Source organism: Phocoena sinus, chromosome 12 (assembly GCF_008692025.1).
Source record: "Phocoena sinus isolate mPhoSin1 chromosome 12, mPhoSin1.pri, whole genome shotgun sequence".
Taxonomy (NCBI): domain Eukaryota; kingdom Metazoa; phylum Chordata; class Mammalia; order Artiodactyla; family Phocoenidae; genus Phocoena; species Phocoena sinus.
Window position 1 is genome coordinate 66,820,818 of NC_045774.1, and position 19,989 is coordinate 66,840,806.

Below are 19,989 nucleotides of genomic sequence, written 5' to 3' on the forward strand. Positions count from 1 at the left end.
GCTGTTAAGGTATGAATATTTCCATCCTGGGTAATATGTGGTATTTGTTTTTAGGCAAGAACTAGTTGCAGAACTGGACCAGGATGAAAAGGACCAGCAAAATACATCTCGTCTGGTACAGGAACATAAAAAGCTTTTAGATGAAAACAAAAGCCTTTCTACTTACTATCAGCAGTGCAAAAAAACAACTAGAGGTCATCAGGAGTCAGCAGCAAAAACGACAAGGCACTTCATGATTCTCTGGGACCGTTAAATTTTAAAATATGCAAAGAAAGACTTTTTTTTAAAGGAAAGAAAAACCCTTATAATGACAATTCATGAGTGTTAGCTTTTTGGCGTGTTCTGAATGCCAGCTGCCTATATTTGCTGCATTTGTTTCATCGTTTATTTTCCTTTTCTCATGGTGGACATGCAATTCAACTGTCTCCTCATATAACATGGGGGCATCTGTACTTGAATAAGCAGCAGTTCTCAACTTCAAAACAGATGCAGTAAACCGTGGCTGTATATGCATGCTCGTTGTGTGAAGGCTAGCCTAACAAAAGGGGTATCAAACTAGCTGCTATGAGCAATCATCGTCTTTTTTTCGAGGTGGAACCTCAAGAATGATTTTGTTCTTGTATCTCATCTCAAAAAAACCAATAATTTTTTTCCAAAAGATGGTCTATACCAAGATAAAGACAGGGTATTATAAATCTAGAATAATTGGTTTTACATTATAGAAATACAGAACCTTTAGGGATAGTTGAGAGTGAGGGCTTTGATGCCAGCATCCTTGGATCAGTACTGAACTTTATCCATGAAATATTTAAAGGTAAGTGGCGGCTGCTGTATTTAATAAAAGCATATTTCATTAGACTAAACTTTGTCTATGATACATTGAACAAAATGGAACCCTTTTTTTTTAAAGGTATAAAGATTTTTAATTCTGTGATTGCGTGTATGTGTGCTGAAACTGTAAAGCTTTTATGACTCTAATATTAATATCCCTCAAATGAAATTAAAAGATAAATGAACATGATCCAGCTTAAATGATCATTCCTTCCTGCAATGATTATTGGATTGTTCTACTGTATATTTGAAAAACTGAAGAGAAAACATGGAAAATGGAAATAATTGCTCCAGCCAAAAGGCTTGGGCCTAGATTTCTTTTACAATAATAAATGAGCAAAAAACCTGGCAAATCAGGACAAGTTAATGAGGAAGTTAAAGGAGTAAATCTAAATTCATCAAGTATCCTATTATCGATACTAGAATGATTGATTTTCCTTGCAAGCCCACCCTAGGATGCCTGCTGCCTTTCAACACTTTTCAAGGAATTTCACTTATAAATAGAAAATTTATATTGTTAACAGTAACTTTGCTACCAACTTTGAAAATAGAAGTAATAATAAAACTTCATTGAAATAATAAACTATATAAGCTCTATTTTTTCAGTTGGTATTAAAATTAATTACATTTTGATACCAGTACAAGGTGTCTTTTAAGTAGGGATGTCATCGACCTCATTTTTATAGCATTAATGTTTTATGAAGAGGAAATTTAAAATGAAAGCATAATTGCCGTGATTATTAGACTTATATCGTGATTGTATTGTAGTTTTGCTCTATTTCAGATAAGCAAGTTGATCTAAGAATTTATCAAAACTATTCTTAAAAATACTAAAGCAGGTAACTTTTTCTTCCATTATTTTTTCTTCTTCCCACCGAGTTTTATAATGTATTCCTTATGTATGCAAGCAATAAAGGTAAAGGACAGTTTGTACTAAACTGTGTCATTTTTAGCTTCTTCAGAATCTATTATTAAAAAGTTTTTGGTAAATAAATATCGACCATCACTTCATTTAAATAAAAGGAGGTTTTCATTCCCAAGTAATTTAATTACCTAGCTGAAAGTGATATTAGGCTTAATGTATTAATAGTAAAATAAAATTGGCACAGAAAATAACTCTAAGGAAAAGCTTCACTCTTCCATAGTATTGCTGCTTGTCTGTACATCTATCACTCCACCAAAAGGGACCTAGTCAGTGTTTAGAGACTTTTCTAATTATCCCAGAGCATGAGGTAGCCAAGCGTGGATGCTAAGGCTGAACTTTTCCATTAGGATTTAGCGTTTTAGATTTCAGATTTTATTTCTAGTCACGAATGTGGTTTTGCTATACACTACACACTTAAAGGGAAAGTTTATTATTGTTATTACTACATGCAATCACTTCATTAAAATATCCCAAATAAGTAAATGGAAGGAAATAGTAGTTTTAAGTCATGATGCCAAATGCAAAAAAGGCTGTTGAACGCTTGCTCGTTTGTTTACGGGGATTTTCAGTACTGTAGCGGTCCTGTACACTGAGTGCAGTTCAGCCTTACTTGGTTTTTAAGTACTTGCCAAGCTCATATTTTTCAAGTCCTTATTATCCTTGATGATGGGAGAAAAGCATAGCAGGGATGCCAGTTTCATCAGTGTTCTCACCATCAGCCCTTCAAACGGAGGTGTTAACAAGCAGCCAAATTTGTTATTAATTCCGGTCTTACCGTTTATTCTAACCCTCGGTTTTTGGGGTGGAAATAGCAAACAGACAGACAAGTATCTAAGAGGCCCCAGTCTGAAAAATTCACAAACAATCCTTGAATAAGCCCTAATTACATTTTATTTTTACCTCCAGGGAAGGAAAACAAAGCTTTTATCTAACTTACAGGGAAATACTCCTCAGCAGTAAAAATAGCTTTTTTGAGTCAAATAAAAATCAGTTAAGAATATTTACCTTATAGCAACATAGCATATTGAAGAGGTCTGTTTAAAAATTGTTTACAGACGTTTGACTATTTTTAGTGAAGTATTTTAGAGCATCAAATGTCTTTTTTTTTTTCTGCAAGTTTCTTTTATGTTCCTAGTTTCAGCTCCTGCCTGTAGCCAGATCACAGGCCTTCCCTGTGAAACTTTTGTTTCTTTATGTAAGTGTGTGTGGTTTTCAGTGGTCAGCTCCTTTCTTCAAATGGTAGGAAGTTCTACTTCTGTCATTCAGAACATTTTATGTAAAATGATGTGATGCAGAAATCCTTGTGCATACTGTATAATTGAAGGAAGCTTTTTAGATTTATTTTTGTTTGTAATAAAATTCAGATTGTTACTCTAAACTTGGTCATAAAAATGGTGAATGATTTATATCAGCAAATGAGCTGTGAGGTGTTCTACTCGAGCAGCATGTTTACGTTATACAAAATCGAATAAAAACTGAAAAGTCAGTAATCCTAATACTCAATGCTGTTGTAACATAATCATGATTTTTGAGAGGCTGGGTGATTGGCCAGTTAATACATCATTTCCCCCAATTCTAATTTTTGGTTAAATGGATTCTCTTCACAGTTTAAATGAATCCTGATTTGTATGAAGTATAACACGGTGTACATCACTGCACTTCTGCTCATTAGAAACCTGATTTCTTGTAGTCTATCTAAATTACATTAAGTATTTCATTTCTTTATCAACCTACTAGCCCCGTAACCTACACATCTGTGTACACACACATTCTTATAAACTCTGCCTTCACTTTAGTAAATATACCTGCTTATTCACTCATTCCTCAGCAAATATTTATTGGGCACCTGTGATAAGCCAAGCTGCTGTGGCTAATGCCAAGTGACATGTCCATTTCAGTCACATGGTAGTTAAATGGTGTTCCCATTTCACAGGTGGGAAAATAGGCTTCTAAAGGTTAAGACTTGTGCCTGAGTCTGCTTTTCTATCATCATCTGATTTCAGCAGAATTACATGCCTGGAGACTCAGCAGCCACTATCAGCCCACGTGAAGGAAAATGGAATGGCAAACAAAGGAAGGGGAACGTGAGGTAACTTTAAACTTGCAGGCACAGGGACTTTGTGACCACTTTTAAACCCAACATTGAGACCCATATTTGTCTTTTAAAGCCAAGTCTGTGTTTTAAGCCACTTGGCTGTGCTGTAACTTAAAATGCTCACTAAGTCCCAAGGTGCTTCAGCTCTTTTACTCACTTATTGGATGGGTGGGGTTATCTCCAGTCTTCCACCCCACCCTGCACCCACACACCTGAAGGATGCGCTGCAAATGGAAGTACAGGTCGTGGGGCTGTGAGGCTTGGTCTTTAGACTCGTTCTCCACTCTATAGGAAAGTGAGACTTAGCCCAGGTTTTTTTGTTTTTGGTTTGTTTTTGGTTTGTTTTTTGCCCCTTTTGCGGGTGTGGGGGTCTTATTAAAGAATAATTGGGGTGTAATTTTTATACAGTAAACTGCATTCATCTAAAGCGTGCAGTTTATTGAGTTAGACATATTGTATATACACTTGTAAAAAAAAACCACCCAGCAGCCAACATCCTGATCATCTCCATCACCTCCAGAAGTTCTCTCGTCTCTTGCTGTCTATCCCTCCCTTCACTCCAAGCCCCAGACACTGGTCTGTTCCCTAACCACATAAAGTAGTTCTCATTTTCTAGAATTTTACATAAATGATACAATATGTGCTTTTTTTAAGCTTTTTTCTCCTCTCGAAGAGTTAATTCCTTTGAGAGGATTTTTGTTTTAAGAATTTTTTGATGTGGACCATTTTTAAAGTCTTTATTGAATTTGTTATGATATTGATTCTGTTTTATGTTCTTGGTTTCTTGGCCACGAGGCATGAAGGATCTTAGCTCCCTGACTGAGGATCGAACCCGCACCCCCTGCATTGGAAGGTGAAGTTTTAACCACGGGACCGCTAGGGAAGTCCCAGGAATTTTAATTAGACCATTTTAATGATGCTTGAAAACCTTTCAGTATCAGTTTTTGAGGGCAAATGTAGGTTTTAGAGGGCTATAGGTATGTCCAGTATGGCCTGCTTGATTGTACAGTGTTACCATCTTCTGAAACATTTAAGATCACTTTATTTTTATGTTCTTACAGAACCTTAATACTTCACTCACAAAATCCCTTGCATTTGTTTTTTAAAGTAAGTATATTTGTATATGTATTGCTTCAGGTGTTAGAAATGTGAACGGACATGGCAACATTAATAAGTACTTGGTGGTTTTCAGCAAATATGCTTCATAAATGTAATTTTTTTTAAGTTTTCTCCTTTTTTTTTTTTTTTAGGTTGTAGCTGCTTTTTGCTTGCTAAAAAAAGGAAAGATTAGGTTGATCATACCACAAAACAATACGCAGAAAAATATTTTAAATACCAATGAAAACAATCTTCTTTAAAAAGTATTTGACATGGTATCTCATTCAGTTTTCTACCAGTGGTCCTACCCGGTACAGTGGTGCCCATAGTAATAAGTAAGAGTGCATTGGCAGAGTGTGTACTGCTTACCACCAGGACCTGTACTCCTTTTCCATCAGTGGCTAATCACTGCTCTCAGTGTATCTTAGGCCCCTGCCACAAGGTCCCACTAAAACTTAAAACTACTGTTTAAATGACCTGCCCTTCATGTCAGTTTTTTCAGTGAAACTGTTCTGAGAAACAAATGGTTATTTAACTTTATCTGAGTTTCATGGTACTTTTACATTTCCAAGTAGTGAAATGCATTGTTTATTCTGTAATTTAATGGTTAGTGATATCTTATAAATGCCATATGGCAGCAGGATAATTGCTTTGAAAGCACCAGAAATTATTGAGCAAATGCTGAATATTTATCTTCTGAAAAGCAAAAGTAATTCACAAAATGAAATTACCTTTCAGCCTTATTGCTTGTGTCTCTTTGTGGATACCTGCCTCTTCTTTAGTTATTACAGGAATAACGATATTAGTCATTGATTGATACATTTACTAAATTCAAATTAGAGACTAAAGAAACCTGAAAATGTGTGCAACTTTTTCTGTGGTTGAAGGAAAAATGGTGATACTTCTTCCTCAGACACTCTAGAACCCTTCTGACTTTTAATCAGTTTCCTACAAAGATACTTAACTAAATATACATCTAATGTCATGTAAATATACATGACAAAAGAACAGAGAAAAAACTAGAGAGATACCTCAGTTCTGAAGCTACTTCAGCTTATTCTCACATTTACAAGGCATCAGATGAGTGTTTTTTTCCAGTATTAGCCATGCCAACTATCACAGTTAAAACTACATGATACTAACTTAAGTGACTTTCTTAAAATCAACAGAAATCATGTGCAACAGTCCCCCCTTAGCCGCAGGGGATGCGTTCCAAGACGCCCAGTGGATGCCTGAAACTGCAGATACTACTGAACCCTTGTTTTCTTATACATACATACCTGTCACAAAATTTAACTTATAAATTATGTACAGTAGGATATTAACAACAATAACTAATAATAACATAGAACAATTATAACAACATACTGTAATAAAAGTTAAGTGAACGTGGTCTCTCTCTCAAAATACCTTATTTTACAAATTTAATGCTTTTCCATCTTAACTATGCACTTATCATGCTAGCACAAATTTCTTTTTCTTTCTTTATAATTTCACAGATAGAAGATTTGTTCCTACCATAGATCTTAGCAACCTTAGCGTATGATTTTTTTTTCCTTATTACGTCAGAAACTTTCACCCTTATCACTTAGAGGAAGCAATTTATGGCTTCTCTTTGGCATATCCGAATTGCCAGCATCGCTACTCTTGCACTTTGGGGCCATCGTTAAGTAAAATAAGGGTCACTTGGGCACAAGTACTGAGACACTGCAGCAGTCAGTCCTACAAAGGAAATGGCTATTAAGTGACTAACGTCACAGAGGGTACACTGGAAGGATAGGTGACTCAAGTCCCCGGCAGGACAGCACAAAATTTCATCACACTACTCAGAATGGCTTGAAGTTTAAAACTTAGGAATTGTTCGTTTCTGAAATTTCCTATTTAATATTTGGGACTGTGGTTGACTTCTGGTAACTAAAACCACAGAAAGCAAAACCGTGGGCAAGCGGGGAATGCTGGTCGTCTTTGGGCAGGTCTGTAAATCAAAAAGTACAGGAAATGTGCATTTAATTTCCTTCCTTGCCCAAACAAGGGAGTACCCAAGCCAGTTTTTTTGCTGCCTGAAATGTTTAAGCATTGTTCCTTGGAACTTCGTTTAGGATCCGAACAACCTGCCATTCCCCTTAAATAAGAACCTGTCACAGTGACACATGTGGAGGTGGTTGGTCGACGATGTGATCAGGTCTGAGCAGACGGTTCCATGCAAGAGCATGAGGCACATCCACTAACATGGGACAGACACGTGTGCCCCAGACACAGTGCTTTGGCTCTGTGGGGAAAAAAGATCTTATTTTACACTTAAAAATAGCCAGATGGGACTTAAATATTTGTTACTTAAAGATTTCCTGTACCACCTTTGTCCCAAGAGCTCTTGTTCTGCTGGCTGTTAGGAATGCGACATTTTATTATCCATTTAAACATGGTATTTCATCCCACAGGACTGTCCTCTACAAACTGACTTCAAGAACACATGGATATGCTGCTTTAACTTTTCCTTGGTGAATAGCCATCTATTTTTTAAGTGATTTTGTGTGTGTGTGTGTGTGTGTGTGTGTGTAAAGAAAAGGAGGAAAAAGAAAAGAGCTGAAGTAATTGGGACAAGGTCAGACTATTTACTGACATAACCGTCTCCAGTTTGTATTATTCGTAATTCCAAGGTAGGCATGCCAGCTATAGATGTAGTGGTAATAGGTACATTTCTGCTTTGTCTTACATCAGCATTCATCAAGTCGCTCCTCGATGTAGGGAAGACGCCACAGTCATCAAATGAGCTTTGCCTTGGAGCCTGAAAACGGGAGGGTTGTAGCTGGCTGTGTGAGAGCTGGCAAAGACCTGGGAGGCAGACTGGCTCTGGTTCTGGCTGGACGCCACCTTGCTGTTGGGAGAACTGGGAGGCTGGGCCCCAAGTTTCATCACTGGTAAACACGGGAATGGCCTAAATCCAATTCTAAATGCCTGTAATCTCAGTATTTAATATTACCTTCCCCATTCTCTGCTAGGGCTGATTCATATCTTCTGTCACATTATACCTCAGGTGTTGATGAGAGAAGAATGATTCAAAATGTTGGGGAAAATAGAATTGAATGTTTATTTGTGGATTCCTTCTTTCAGAAAAGATTCTAAATCCTCTGATTTACAATAACACCAGTGTTACCATAAATTCTTCATAGTCCTTTAGAAAATGTTACCTGGATTTAGGAATCAGTGAACGTTCTGGGAACAAAAGTAAAAGTCAAGCTCCCCATGGAAGACCCCTAGGACTGTAGGGAGAGCCCTGGATTGGGGGCAAATTGCCGCTGCTCTGCTCCAGAGACGCGTTTGCAAGCTCAGCACAATGCGAAGAGTCTCTCAGTAAAATGGCACGGTAGCATTCCCAGATACAACATGTGACCCATTTTAAGTCTTGCTGTATTAAACCTGAGGGACGCTGACAGAAAAAGCTGCTTCCAAACATAAGTGGAAATTGAACTTAATACTTTAATCACCATACATTGTAGTGATGATTTGTGTAAAACCATAAATGTACACTATGACTAAATGAGTCATTTACGGAATATCCTTTCAGTTATTAACTTGGCATAAATACTAATCCCTAAAGATTAGGTTGAACACTAATCACTTGGAGTATTCAAGGACCTTTTGTAATCCAAGTATCGTATTTACATATGGTAATTTCCCCCGTGGTAGCTGAGTGGGGCGGCTCACTGCTATGTAAGCAGTAATGTATGACAAGGATGCTGTAACCAGGAACAGGGTTTTCATCTCTTCTCCCAACCCTTCCCCCTTCACTCCCAACTTGAGCTCAATTAACACTCTTAAAAAAAAACTCCTCAGAACTTAGCTCTGCTTAACAAGAGGGCAAAACCAACCCTGGAATGCTGACAGACACCTCCTCTACTTCTGCCTGCTGGGTGGGCTCATTAAGGGTCATGATTGGAGAGCACCTCCACAGCGGCCTGGCCATAGGTCAGAGGCAGGAATTCTCAAAGAAGCAGAACACACCTCATCAAGTAAATCAACAATTTGCCTGACTTTTAAAATGCATTTTTAAAGATGAGTTTTAATTTTTTAAGGTAAAACGTGCACGTAGCCCTAAATCAAAGTTATCTTCTAGGGCTTCCCTGGTGGCGCAGTGGTTGAGGGTCCGCCTGCCGGTGCAGGGGACACGGGTTCGTGCCCTGGTCCGGGAGGATCCCACATGCCGCGGAGCGGCTGGGCCTGTGGGCCATGGCCGCTGGGCCTGCGTGTTTGGAGCCTGTGCTCCACAATGGGGGAGGCCACAGCAGTGAGAGGCCCGCATACCGCAAAAAAAAAAAAAAAAAAAAAAAAGTTATCTTCTACAAAATGAACAGCTGCTGCCCCACCCCCTGCTGTCAACCCTTCCTAAATATGTGTCCCATATTTGTAAATAATATGTTATAATAACTGCTATTTCTTGATTTATCAAATTTGCATACCAAAATTCTGACTCTGTATTATGGTTGCAAAGGATTTAGCTGCGTTACACACACAGCTCTCGGTTTCCCCTACTCTTTTGTCCCAACACAGCAGATCACAATTTTGGATTAAATCAGCCAAAATTACATTATCATGACTATGTAACTAGTGTTCACTGCTGAGCCAAGTAAAGTATGACTGTACTTACATTGCCTGTCTCTAAAAAACATGTTTCTCCTAGTACTTTTTTCATTTGCCTATAGATTTATCACCTTTTCAAATAAATGCTTCAAACAGATGTATCACCCACACCCATCAGTAATGTTTCATATTCTCTTAACACAGTTGCAGATCCGTTTCCCCTGTGGAGCCAGCATTCTCCCTGCGCAGTTCAGCTCCTCCAGCTGCTGCAGAGGCTTGGTGCTTTCCAGGCCAGTGCTGAGCTGTTATCCTGTGAGCACCCCCTTTGCTGCTTTCTTGGACTGGATCCCTGTTTCCTGGGCTTCATGTCTGCCTGTTTCATGATTTACTCCCTCATTTTGCTGAAGTATATCATCCAACACCTTCAGAAAGAAAGAACACAAGCGAGGTAAACTTTTTGATCCATTATGTGTTTGAAAGCGCCCAATGACCCATATATTTCTCCCCAGGGTGCACCCTGTTCTATAATCTCTGCATCCCCAGAAGACGGTACCTCCAGATCAAAGGACCCTAAATGTCCGTCTTGTTCAACTGTTTTCTGGACCATTTTAAGCTAGAACAACTAATCTTTTCAGCATTCAAGGGTCCCCACTCTTAGCGTGTAAGGAAATTCTTCCTGCCTTATGTTACGTACTTTTTTCATTATATCCTTGGGCTTTTTCTGTCTAAGGATGTGGATTGGGATAAAGGGAGGGAGGAGGCCTAAGAACTCAACTGCCTGAAATTGACTCTCCTTGGCCTAGGAAGGCTTGGCAGTTTTCAAAGACAGAGAGTGTAAGGTAGTATTCTCTCAGGCTGCCCCTTGTCCAGACGTTGGTGCCCCACCTCACCGTGGGCCACGCATTCTGGGGGCTCATACACAAAACATCTGACCCTGAAGAGTCAGGATTGGCCAGTCTCAGAGAGAGGAGTGAGCTGTAAACCTATGAGAACATCCATACCATTTTTTCCTAAAGGAGCCAAAGCAATTAAGGTACTTCTGACAAGGAAGAGGGAAAGGTTTTCTAGGGTGCTGCTCAAATTAAGGGGAAAGGGGGAGAAAGATTTATGTAAAAAAAATTATGTAAGAAAGATTTCCAGCAACCACTGTCTGCACCATGCTTCTCCCTTGCCTGCTTCCTTCTATAGAAGCGGGAAACGTAAGATTTGCATTTCAAGCTCTTGTTACTTTTTGGAGTGGCTGAGTGACCTATATAAGGCCAATGGGCAGTTGAAGGGGAAGACTGCTAAGAGGCTTCTGAAAAGGCCTTCTGTTTCCAGACAGCAGAGGCTTGGAAGAAAGAAGGCTTTTGCTCCCATGTCTCCTTCCTGCGTAGGACCCAGTGTGAGGACCTAATACATAGACACTGTCATATGACAGTGGTGACAGAGAGCCCACATGTCAGGATGATGGAGCTGAGGATGGGAATGACCTTGATGGGTTGCCCCACCAACCCTGAGATCACACTCTCCAGACAGAAGCAGTAAATGTCCCTATGCAATAAGCCACAGCAACTCGAATTTTCAGCCACTTGCAGTTGAAAGCTTGCCTAAACGATGCCTACACAGCTTTCCCTACCACCACGCTCAGCCATGCGCCTCCATGTGGCTTGACTCAGTCCTGTCCACAGACGGGGAGTGTGGGCCATTCAGGGACTCAACATCAGGGCCCCCTTAATGCTTATAGGGCTCTGAGCTTGTGCCCTAGTAGGAGGACAGCTTCCCCTTAGCACTGGATTCCTGCCTTGATCTTGGCCATTGCAGACGCTAATCCCACCAACCCACACCGTGGAATCTGGACCCTGTTAGCAGCTGACCCAAGCTTCTTGGGCTGACCGGTTCCTGCTTATCTGACATCCAAATGTGGTCTGTTCCCAGATGCCCTGTTCTGGAGCTCATGACACCCTGTCACCTCTTGCTGGAACTTTCCACGGTCAGCTACTTGCCTTACCTTCTATTGGGCATCCTGCTCTCTGTACACCAGGCTCCACCTGCCTGGCTGAACTGCCTTCCTGACCTTCAGCTGAATTTGCTGACCTTTCCTCTCCCAAACCCCAACAAGGTGTCTAGCCCCATGTCCTGCCCCCTGAGTAGAATCACATGTGTCGAGTAGATGGTGTCTGAGCCATCTGCATCCCCGATATGGTTGCTAGTCTACATTTAGTCCCTCATCCTATTATCCACTATAGTGAGATTATAGACTGCTTCTACATTTTGAGGCAAGCAGTGCATAAATGCGCTTTATAATATATTATACCAATGTATATAAAGTATATAAAAATACCAATATAAATACCAATAAAGGTTAATTAGAAAGTTAATAGAGGCAAAAAGTAGCAATGGCTCAATCATGTCAGTTTTTCTTAGCTGAAGAAAAAATCATCCAAAAGAAGTATTTTCCATTTCTAAGTATTCCTGATACTGTCCCAGACTGTCCCAAATTTTAGTTTTTTCATAGCAATTGTTTTTAATTAAGTTTTAAGTTAAGTTTTTAACTGCTATGAAAATTAAGTTAAAGCTATAATGTCAGGGAATGTTCTTTTTTTTTTCTTCTTTTTTTCAGTGGGTGATGATATTTTCAAAACAGCCTAGGCCTTCAAGAAACTATTTTTATCTGTTCGATCAATGGGAAAGCACCAGGACAATCAGATCAGAGTTCCTGAAGCCACTGTGGCTCAGAAAGATAGGTTCCGCTCTCAGGTGTGTTGCCGGAGCCCACTCCCCAGGTGGAGCACCGTTTTCCCATGTCAGATGTCGGCTGGCCTGTCCTTATTCTGCCTGTGGCCCTGTGCGGAGGGGAGGTCCCGGCTGCCCCAGCACACACAGCTCCTCCTGTTCTCTTTCCCCTTCTTCGGAAGGTATTTGTTGCCACTGCAAATGCCAGCCACCGTCCTGAGTGTGTTACAAGTAGTAACCTGCTCAGTGTTCACGAACTTTCTGAGGTAGGCACTGTTATCCCCAGTTCACACCCGAGGAGGACAGAAGGCCCGGAGAGGTGGAATCTTTTGCCTGACGTGACCCAGCTAGGGCGTGGCCAAGGTGGGGTTCAGTGGCAGGCAGCTTGGGCTCTTAACATAATGCTGAAGTCTGAACAGCACTCAGGGAGACAAAGGCCAACGTTTTGAAAAAAGATATATAAGGTCCCGAGTAACAATGAAATGAATATATTTTAAAAATCAGATCCTCGAGGGAGTAAAAACTAGACAAGCACTTGCAATGTGAGCATTAGAAGCCCATTAGAACTATGATGTCTTTATTAAAATCAGTTCTAAACTGATAATTTCTGATTAAAGAACTAGAAATGTCATTTAAAAAGGAAGGAGGGCTTCCCTGGTGGCGCAGTGGTTGAGAGTCCACCTGCCGATGCAGGGGACACGGGTTCGTGCCCCGGTCCGGGAAGATCCCACATGCCGCGGAGCGGCTGGGCCCGTGAGCCATGGCCGCTGAGCCTGCGCGTCCGGAGCCTGTGCTCCTCAGCGGGAGAGGCCACAACAGTGAGACGCCCGCGTACCGCAAAAAAAAAAAAAAAAAGGAAGGAAACTATCCTAGAAAAGTATGTCAACATTTTCCATTTTGTGCTCTTTCTGAACAAAAGCAATGGTGAGAGGCTTGTTCACCATTGAGAAGTCTGGAGCACTGAAATGTGATTAGTATTTGATGAGGATGGAGATTCTGAAAAGTGAAGACAAGGGACAGTATCTGTGGGCAGGTGGGAATGAACATCTTCAGGAAAAAGAGAAATGTTAACTGAGAACTCTAGGGAAAGCTCGAGGAGAGCCACCTAGAGTCCTGACTCATGGCTCTTGAGAGCATTCCTGCATCTACCCCCAGGCATGGCACTGGGGACACTAGGACAAAGGCGTGCCTGCCTCAAGGGGATCGCAAGTTAATGGAAAAAAAAGTGGTACAACAGGCAAGGACCACCTATTGTGATGTGAGCCATCATGATATGAGGTCAGGGTGCTAGAGGGAGCTCCAAAGGGGGGCCCTGTGGGTAACCTGGGAACTGGACAGCATCTGGGAAGAAGTGATGCCTTAGCTGAATGCTGATGGTTGCCAGGCAAATAGAGAAATGGTCCAGAAGTAGGAGTAAGATGTTCAAAGGCCTGAAGCGGAAGAGATTGTGGTACCTTTTGGACTCAGAAGTACTGAGGGCCCTTCCTTATGGCTGGAGCAGAGGCAGGGTGAGAGGCGAGCCCGAGGAACCAGGAAGTGACCAGGTCATGATGCGCCCCTGTGTCCCTGGAGGGATGTGGACCAAATTGACAGCCCCAGGGAGCCTTAGTCCAAGTCACTGTCATTCCTCACTTGAGCTGCTGTGGTTGCATCCTTCCTGCATCCCTCCTCTGCTCCTGTTCCCCTGCAGTCCATTCCCAGGAAGCAGCAAGAGTTAGATTGTATTGTGACTGCCCTGGCTTAACTCACTTCATTAAGATTTGAGACACTTTACATGCCTACAAATCCTCACCTCCTCTAGGCTGCCAATGGCAATCACTCACTAAATGATGCCGTGCACTCTTTAGGACTCTGCAGACGTAATCAGAACAAATGGGTCCAAGGTAAGGGGACAAGATTTCAGCCTAAAAGACAGAACAATGCTCTAATGTAAGCTCTGTGAGAGCAGGACCACATCCATGTTGTTCCCTTTGGTATCCCCAGTGCCCGCCACAGGGTGAGGACACACTGTTGACTGAATGTGTAGTGAGACTGACAAGGGTAGAATGGGCAGCCTGTGAGGTCGAGAGTCACTCATCACTGGAAGTAATCAAGCCAACACTGAATGTCCACCTGCCCAAGACACAGGAGAGGGAAGCCTGCCCTGGTAGGACCACAGACGCATTGACCTCAGAGATCCCTTACAACTCTGGGATGGTTTGTGTTCTTTGATGACCCTTGTGAGACAGCAAATTCCTCCAGGGCAAGAATTGAGAACGAAGAAAAGTGTCTCTAGAGATAAGGGCTACCAAACATAGTACTTTTATTATCTCTTGTGGGAAAAGAAAAACATTCAAAATGACTCAAAACTGAATATGATGAAAGAAAGTGAAATTTGGGATTTTCTCAGGAATCTAAGTTTAAAGATAAAGAAAAGCTTCACAGAAAGCTAGCAGCCTGAATCTCAAAAAGATATTTGCACACCCATGTTCATGGCAGCATTATTCACAGTACTCAAAACATGGAATCACCCTGTGTCCACCCATAGATGAATGGATAAATGTATGTGTGTGTGTGTGTGTTTGTGTGTGTGTGTGTGTGTGTGTGTGTGTGTGTGTGTGTGTGATGGAATATTATTCAGCCTTGAATAAAGAAGGAAATTCTGCCAATTGCAACAACATGGATGAACCCGAAGGACATTATGCTAAGCAAAATAAGCCAGACACAGACAAATACTACAATACAAATATTTTCTTATATATGGGATCTAAAATAGTCAAACTCATAGGAGCAGAGAGTAGGATGGTGGTTGCCAGGGCCTTGGGGTGGGCTGGGAGGGGAATGGGGAGATGTTGGTCAAAGGATACAAGCTTTCAGGTATAAGATGTTTAAGTTATGGGGACGTAATGTATAGCATGGTGACTAAAAATAATATTGTATTGCATACTTGAAATTCACTAAGAGGGTAGATCTTAAGGGTTCTCACCACAAAAGAAAAAATAGTAAAGGAGAGAAAGAAAATAGTAACTGTGCAAGGAGATGAGTATGTTAACTGGCTTTATTGTAATGATCTTTTCACAATATATACATGTAGCAAAACATCAAGTTGTATACCTTACAACTTTTATATGATTTTAATTTTTATTTTTTCCGGTACGCAGGCCTCTCACTGTTGTGGCCTCTCCCGTTACGGAGCACAGGCTCCGGACGCGCAGGCTCAGCGGCCATGGCTCACGGGCCCAGCCGCTCCGCGGCATGTGGGATCCTCCCGGACCGGGGCACGAACCCGAGTCCCCTGCATCGACAGACGGACTCTCAACCACTGCACCACCAGGGAAGCCCCTAATTTTTAAATTATACTTCAAAAAAGTGTGTGTGGGGAAGCTAGGAACCTGAGACTCCCATATAATTATGTTTTGCTTAATGGGCTTTTCTTTAGCAACTGCCGAAACTTTCATATTTTCCAATTGGAAAATTTCAAATATTATTTTCATTGTGGTAAAACATACATAAAGTTTACCATTGTAACCGTTTTTGAGTGTACAGTTCAGTAGCATTAAGTCCATTCGCAGTATTATACGACCTCACCACTATCCATCTCCAAAACTTTTTCATCATCCCAATCTAAATATTTTTAAATATTAATATTTTATGTAGCAAATGTGTTCAAAAGTTGGAGGTAAGCTATTAATCAGCAATTAGCTTTTAAAAAAACACAAAAAACAGGACAACCAATAGAATGTTATTTTTTGCTCTAATCAAATGAAGTTGCTTTCAAAAGGAATAAAATAGCTGAATTTCCTGAGTAGGAAAAGAGTTTTCAAGGTATTTTCTATGTTTATAAACTGATTTAAATGTCACTTATTTGAGTATCCAGAGATTAAAAACCATATAGATTTCATGCCTGTCAATCACACTGGTCAATAAAACCCCCAACACCTTCTATTCCCAGTCAATACATGAAGCTTTACAAGCATAAGTTCTGGAAAATCTTAAATCATCAGCCTCGGGTAATTTGGTTACTTGCTTTATTTGCAACTGTTTGAACTACAGTTGCTTTCACAGCAGGGGTATAATGAACTCCACGTGCGCATAGCAGAATCTCAGAGATAAGACTTGAAATCCATTAACAATCAAAGTCATTTTTGACAACAGAGCTAGTTTCTCTCTCTTCTCCAGCTGACCTCACCGGCCTCTCCACGCAGATCTGCTTGCATGCTGGTCTCCGCTGCCAGAGACCAGTGCAGAGGTGGGCCTGGGCCACAAAAATCACAGACACCCAGGGTGCTCCATAAGACAGCCCATGACAGTACCTGACGAGTGTGCACAGCGGGGCCAGTCAGACCGATTATAATCAGCTTCATATTGTTTCATTTTACTTCCTCCATTTGCTAGGATCACCAAATTCAAAAGATTACTGGGCAGCAAAGGTGAATGAAGCAAACAGCTAATATCAGACACCATTTCAAAAGCAACTGCCTGGATAAAGCCTTTAATAGAATTTCCCAGTTTACACCTCTGAAGATGAAGAAGGCAAGTTACCATGGAAACAAACAGTCTCTTTAAAGAGAGACAGGCTCCTCTCCTGGTCTGAGCTTGTTTCAGAAGGGAGGAGGGTAGAGGGAGGTGGGAAAACGCAGGCCAAGCATCTGCGACTAGAACAATGAAGGGAAATTTTCTTCTCATTAAAATCTTACCAATGAAATAAGGTGGGAGGGTCAGCACAAGACAATTTTTTTTTCTTGGCTGTGCTATTGAAAAAACCTCATCAGATATTTTGAGACACTTAAGCAAAATGACATTTTACTGGTAGTTTCTTTAATTTTTTTTCTTTATTCAATTAGTGGCACATGCTGGTGACAAGTGAAACCTTCCAGTACCTGACATAAAAGGCAAAGAGGACTCGCTTTTCCTGGTCTTCTATCACCAACACATACCGTCTGAGGTAACACGCCATTGGCTGCTTTTCTCTGCCTCCTCCCTGTTTATATATATATATATATGTGTGTGTGTGTGTGTGTGTGTGTGTATACATACATTTAAAAGAATATATACAAAAAACCTAATTTAAAAATTGGACAAAGGACTTAAATAGCTATTTCTCCAAAAAAGATATACAAATGACCAATAAGCACATTAAAAGATGCTCAACATCACTAACCATTAGGAAAATGCAAATCAAAGATATCACAATGAGATGCCACTTCACACCCACTAGGAGAGCTATTTTTAAAAAAAAGAAAAAGAAAAAAAATAGAAAAGTATTGTTGAAGATGTAGAGAAACTGGAAACTTTACACACTGATGGTTTAGCCACTATGGAAAATAGTGTGATACTTCCTCAAAAAATTAAACAGAATTACCACATGATCCAACAATTCCACTTCTGAGTATATACCCCAAAGAATTGGAAACAGAGACTTGAACAGCTGTTTGCATACCCATGTTCATAGCAACACTATTTACAATAGCTAAAGAGAGGAAGCAACCCAAATGTCCATTGATGGGTGAATGGATAAACAAAATGTGGTATATACGTACAATGGAATATTATTCAGCCTTAAAAAGGAAGAAAATTCTGACCCATGCTACAGTATGGTTGAACCTATAAGACATTATGCTAAGTGATCTAAGGCAGCCATAATACTGTATGATTCCACTTATATGAGGTACCTAGAGTAGTCAGAGTCACAGAGAAAGAGGGTAGAAGGGTGGTTGCCTGGGGCTGAGGGGAGGTGAGCGTGGGAAGCTGGTGTTAAATGGGTACAGAGTTTCAATCTGGGAAGAGGAAAAAGATCAAGAGACAGATAGTGGTGATGGTTGTACAGCAATGTGAATATACTTAATGCCATAAAACTGTACATGTTAAAGAGGTAAATTTTATGTGTCTTTTAACACAATAAAAACATTCAGATAAATATATATTTATATATATATATATATATATACAGGAGTTCTTTTGTATACACAGATGTTTTGTATATGTAGATGTACAGGGATTTTGTTTTTGCTCTTCATTGCTTACTTTTGCTAAAAGAATTATGCTACACACATATTCCTTATGTAACAAACCCCAAACCTTAATGGTATAAAGCGACCGTTTAATTATGCTTCAAATTAAGGATTCTATGGATCAGGGATTTGACTTGGGCAGAGAAAGGACAGCTGTCTCTTCTCCATGGTGTCTGAGGCCTCCTCCGGGAAGACTCAAAGGCTGGAGCAAGAATCATCTGGAGGCTTCTTCACTTGACTGTTCTGCAGTTGCCGTTGGATCCTCACTTGGGCTGTTGACCAGAACATCCACATGTGGACTCTCCACCTGGGCTGCTCCTTTGAGCTTTCTCATAGCATGGCAGCTGAATTCCAAGGGCAGCATTCCAAGAGAGCAGAGCAGAGTACACGGCTTTTTACAGGGTAGCCCCAAAAATCACATTGCATCGTTCGGTATACTCGGTTGATGGAAGGGAGATGCCATTGTGCCCTCTTTGGAAAATACAACCTGCCATAGCACACTGATTCGTCTTCTACCTGCTTTTACAATATCTCATTGACAATCCCTAAAGGTCAGTAAAGATGTAATTTTTCTCATTTCTTTATAATGACAAAATTACTTTGAATTCTAAAAGTAATATAAGTATAGAAACAAACTTGGAAAACATAAAAATCTATTCACAGTTCCCCCCCTTCAACCAATCATGGTAATCATTTTTAGACTTTTTATTCCATAATTTCCTCATAATGTTCATAGAGTTTATGTTTGTTTTTTAAAATTTCCCCTTAGCACATAAGCACCCAAATTCACATCTCAACATTAAGTTATCTTCTTTATTTTTCTTGTGTGGACAAAGCAAAAATAAGAGTAGGCTACACCACGGGATGAGGTCTTCAGGTAGGAACTTGCTTAGCCTAATCCTACTGACAACTACTAGGGAAAATCACATCAAGGCTTCAAGTCTTCCGTCTTCTTTCTAAGGAATATAAAGCAGAGACATAACACACTAACTCCGGAAAAGTCATGTCATGAGTGAGTTGTGCCTTCCGCCACGCTTGTGTAAGGAACAGGTGACTGACCTCGGTGTGGAATACCAGCTGGTGACCTTCACTGTTTTCTGCTACAAAGGCTTGGCTTTGGGGGTTCAACAAAATATGTGGATCTAGAAAGTAAAGTTTGGCAGAGCCTGTGTCTCCCAAACTCAACTCCAAACTATCGCTGGTTTTCATTGGCCTGCTGTGAAATGAGAAAAAAAACAACAGTGGGGTGAGTTTTTCATGAAGCTAAATGGATTCAATTTTTAAAAGCTGGGCTTTATTCAGAAATCATCCCTCTTTTAAAAATGTCAATATTGGGAATTCCCTGGTGGTCCAGTGGTTAGGACTTGGCATTTTCACTGCCGTGGCCCAGGTTCAATCCCTGGTCAGGGAACTAAGATCTCACAAGCCACACAGCCAAAATAAGGAATAAATAAATAAAATTAAATGTCAATATTTTATAACATAATTCTGAACATAGATTTTCTTAGCATTCCTAATTAGCAAAGTAAAAAGTTGGCATGGGCTTCCCTGGTGGCGCAGTGGTTGAGAGTCCGCCTGCTGATGCAGGGGACACAGGTTCGTGCCCCGGTCCGGGAAGATCCCACATGCCGCAGAGCGGCTGGGCCCGTGAGCCATGGCCGCTGAGCCTGTGCGTCTGGAGCCTGGGCTCCACAACGGGAGAGGCCACAACAGTGAGAGGCCCGCGTACCGCAAAAAAAAAAAAAAAAAAAAAGTTG

General features: G+C 40.7%; 1 protein-coding gene, 1 long non-coding RNA gene and 1 other non-coding gene across 3 annotated transcripts in view; all 3 read left to right on the forward strand.

Moving 5' to 3' along the window:
• Window positions 1–3,134, forward strand: part of MAP3K7 (mitogen-activated protein kinase kinase kinase 7) — a 68,740-nt gene extending 65,606 nt beyond the window's left edge. Inside the window, 2 exon segments of the mRNA XM_032650751.1 lie at window positions 55–178; window positions 180–3,134. Of these exon segments, the coding sequence (XP_032506642.1) occupies window positions 55–178; window positions 180–236 (181 nt within the window). The 3' untranslated portion in view covers window positions 237–3,134.
• A 481-nt stretch (window positions 3,135–3,615) lies between these two features.
• Window positions 3,616–16,738, forward strand: LOC116763244. Its single transcript, XR_004352469.1, has 4 exons — window positions 3,616–3,845; window positions 7,388–7,447; window positions 9,732–9,975; window positions 16,617–16,738. It is a non-coding gene; the product is annotated as an uncharacterized LOC116763244 (long non-coding RNA).
• A 2,833-nt stretch (window positions 16,739–19,571) lies between these two features.
• On the forward strand, window positions 19,572–19,643 carry TRNAE-UUC. Its single transcript has one exon. It is a non-coding gene; the product is annotated as a tRNA-Glu (tRNA).
• Window positions 19,644–19,989: the final 346 nt, after the last annotated feature.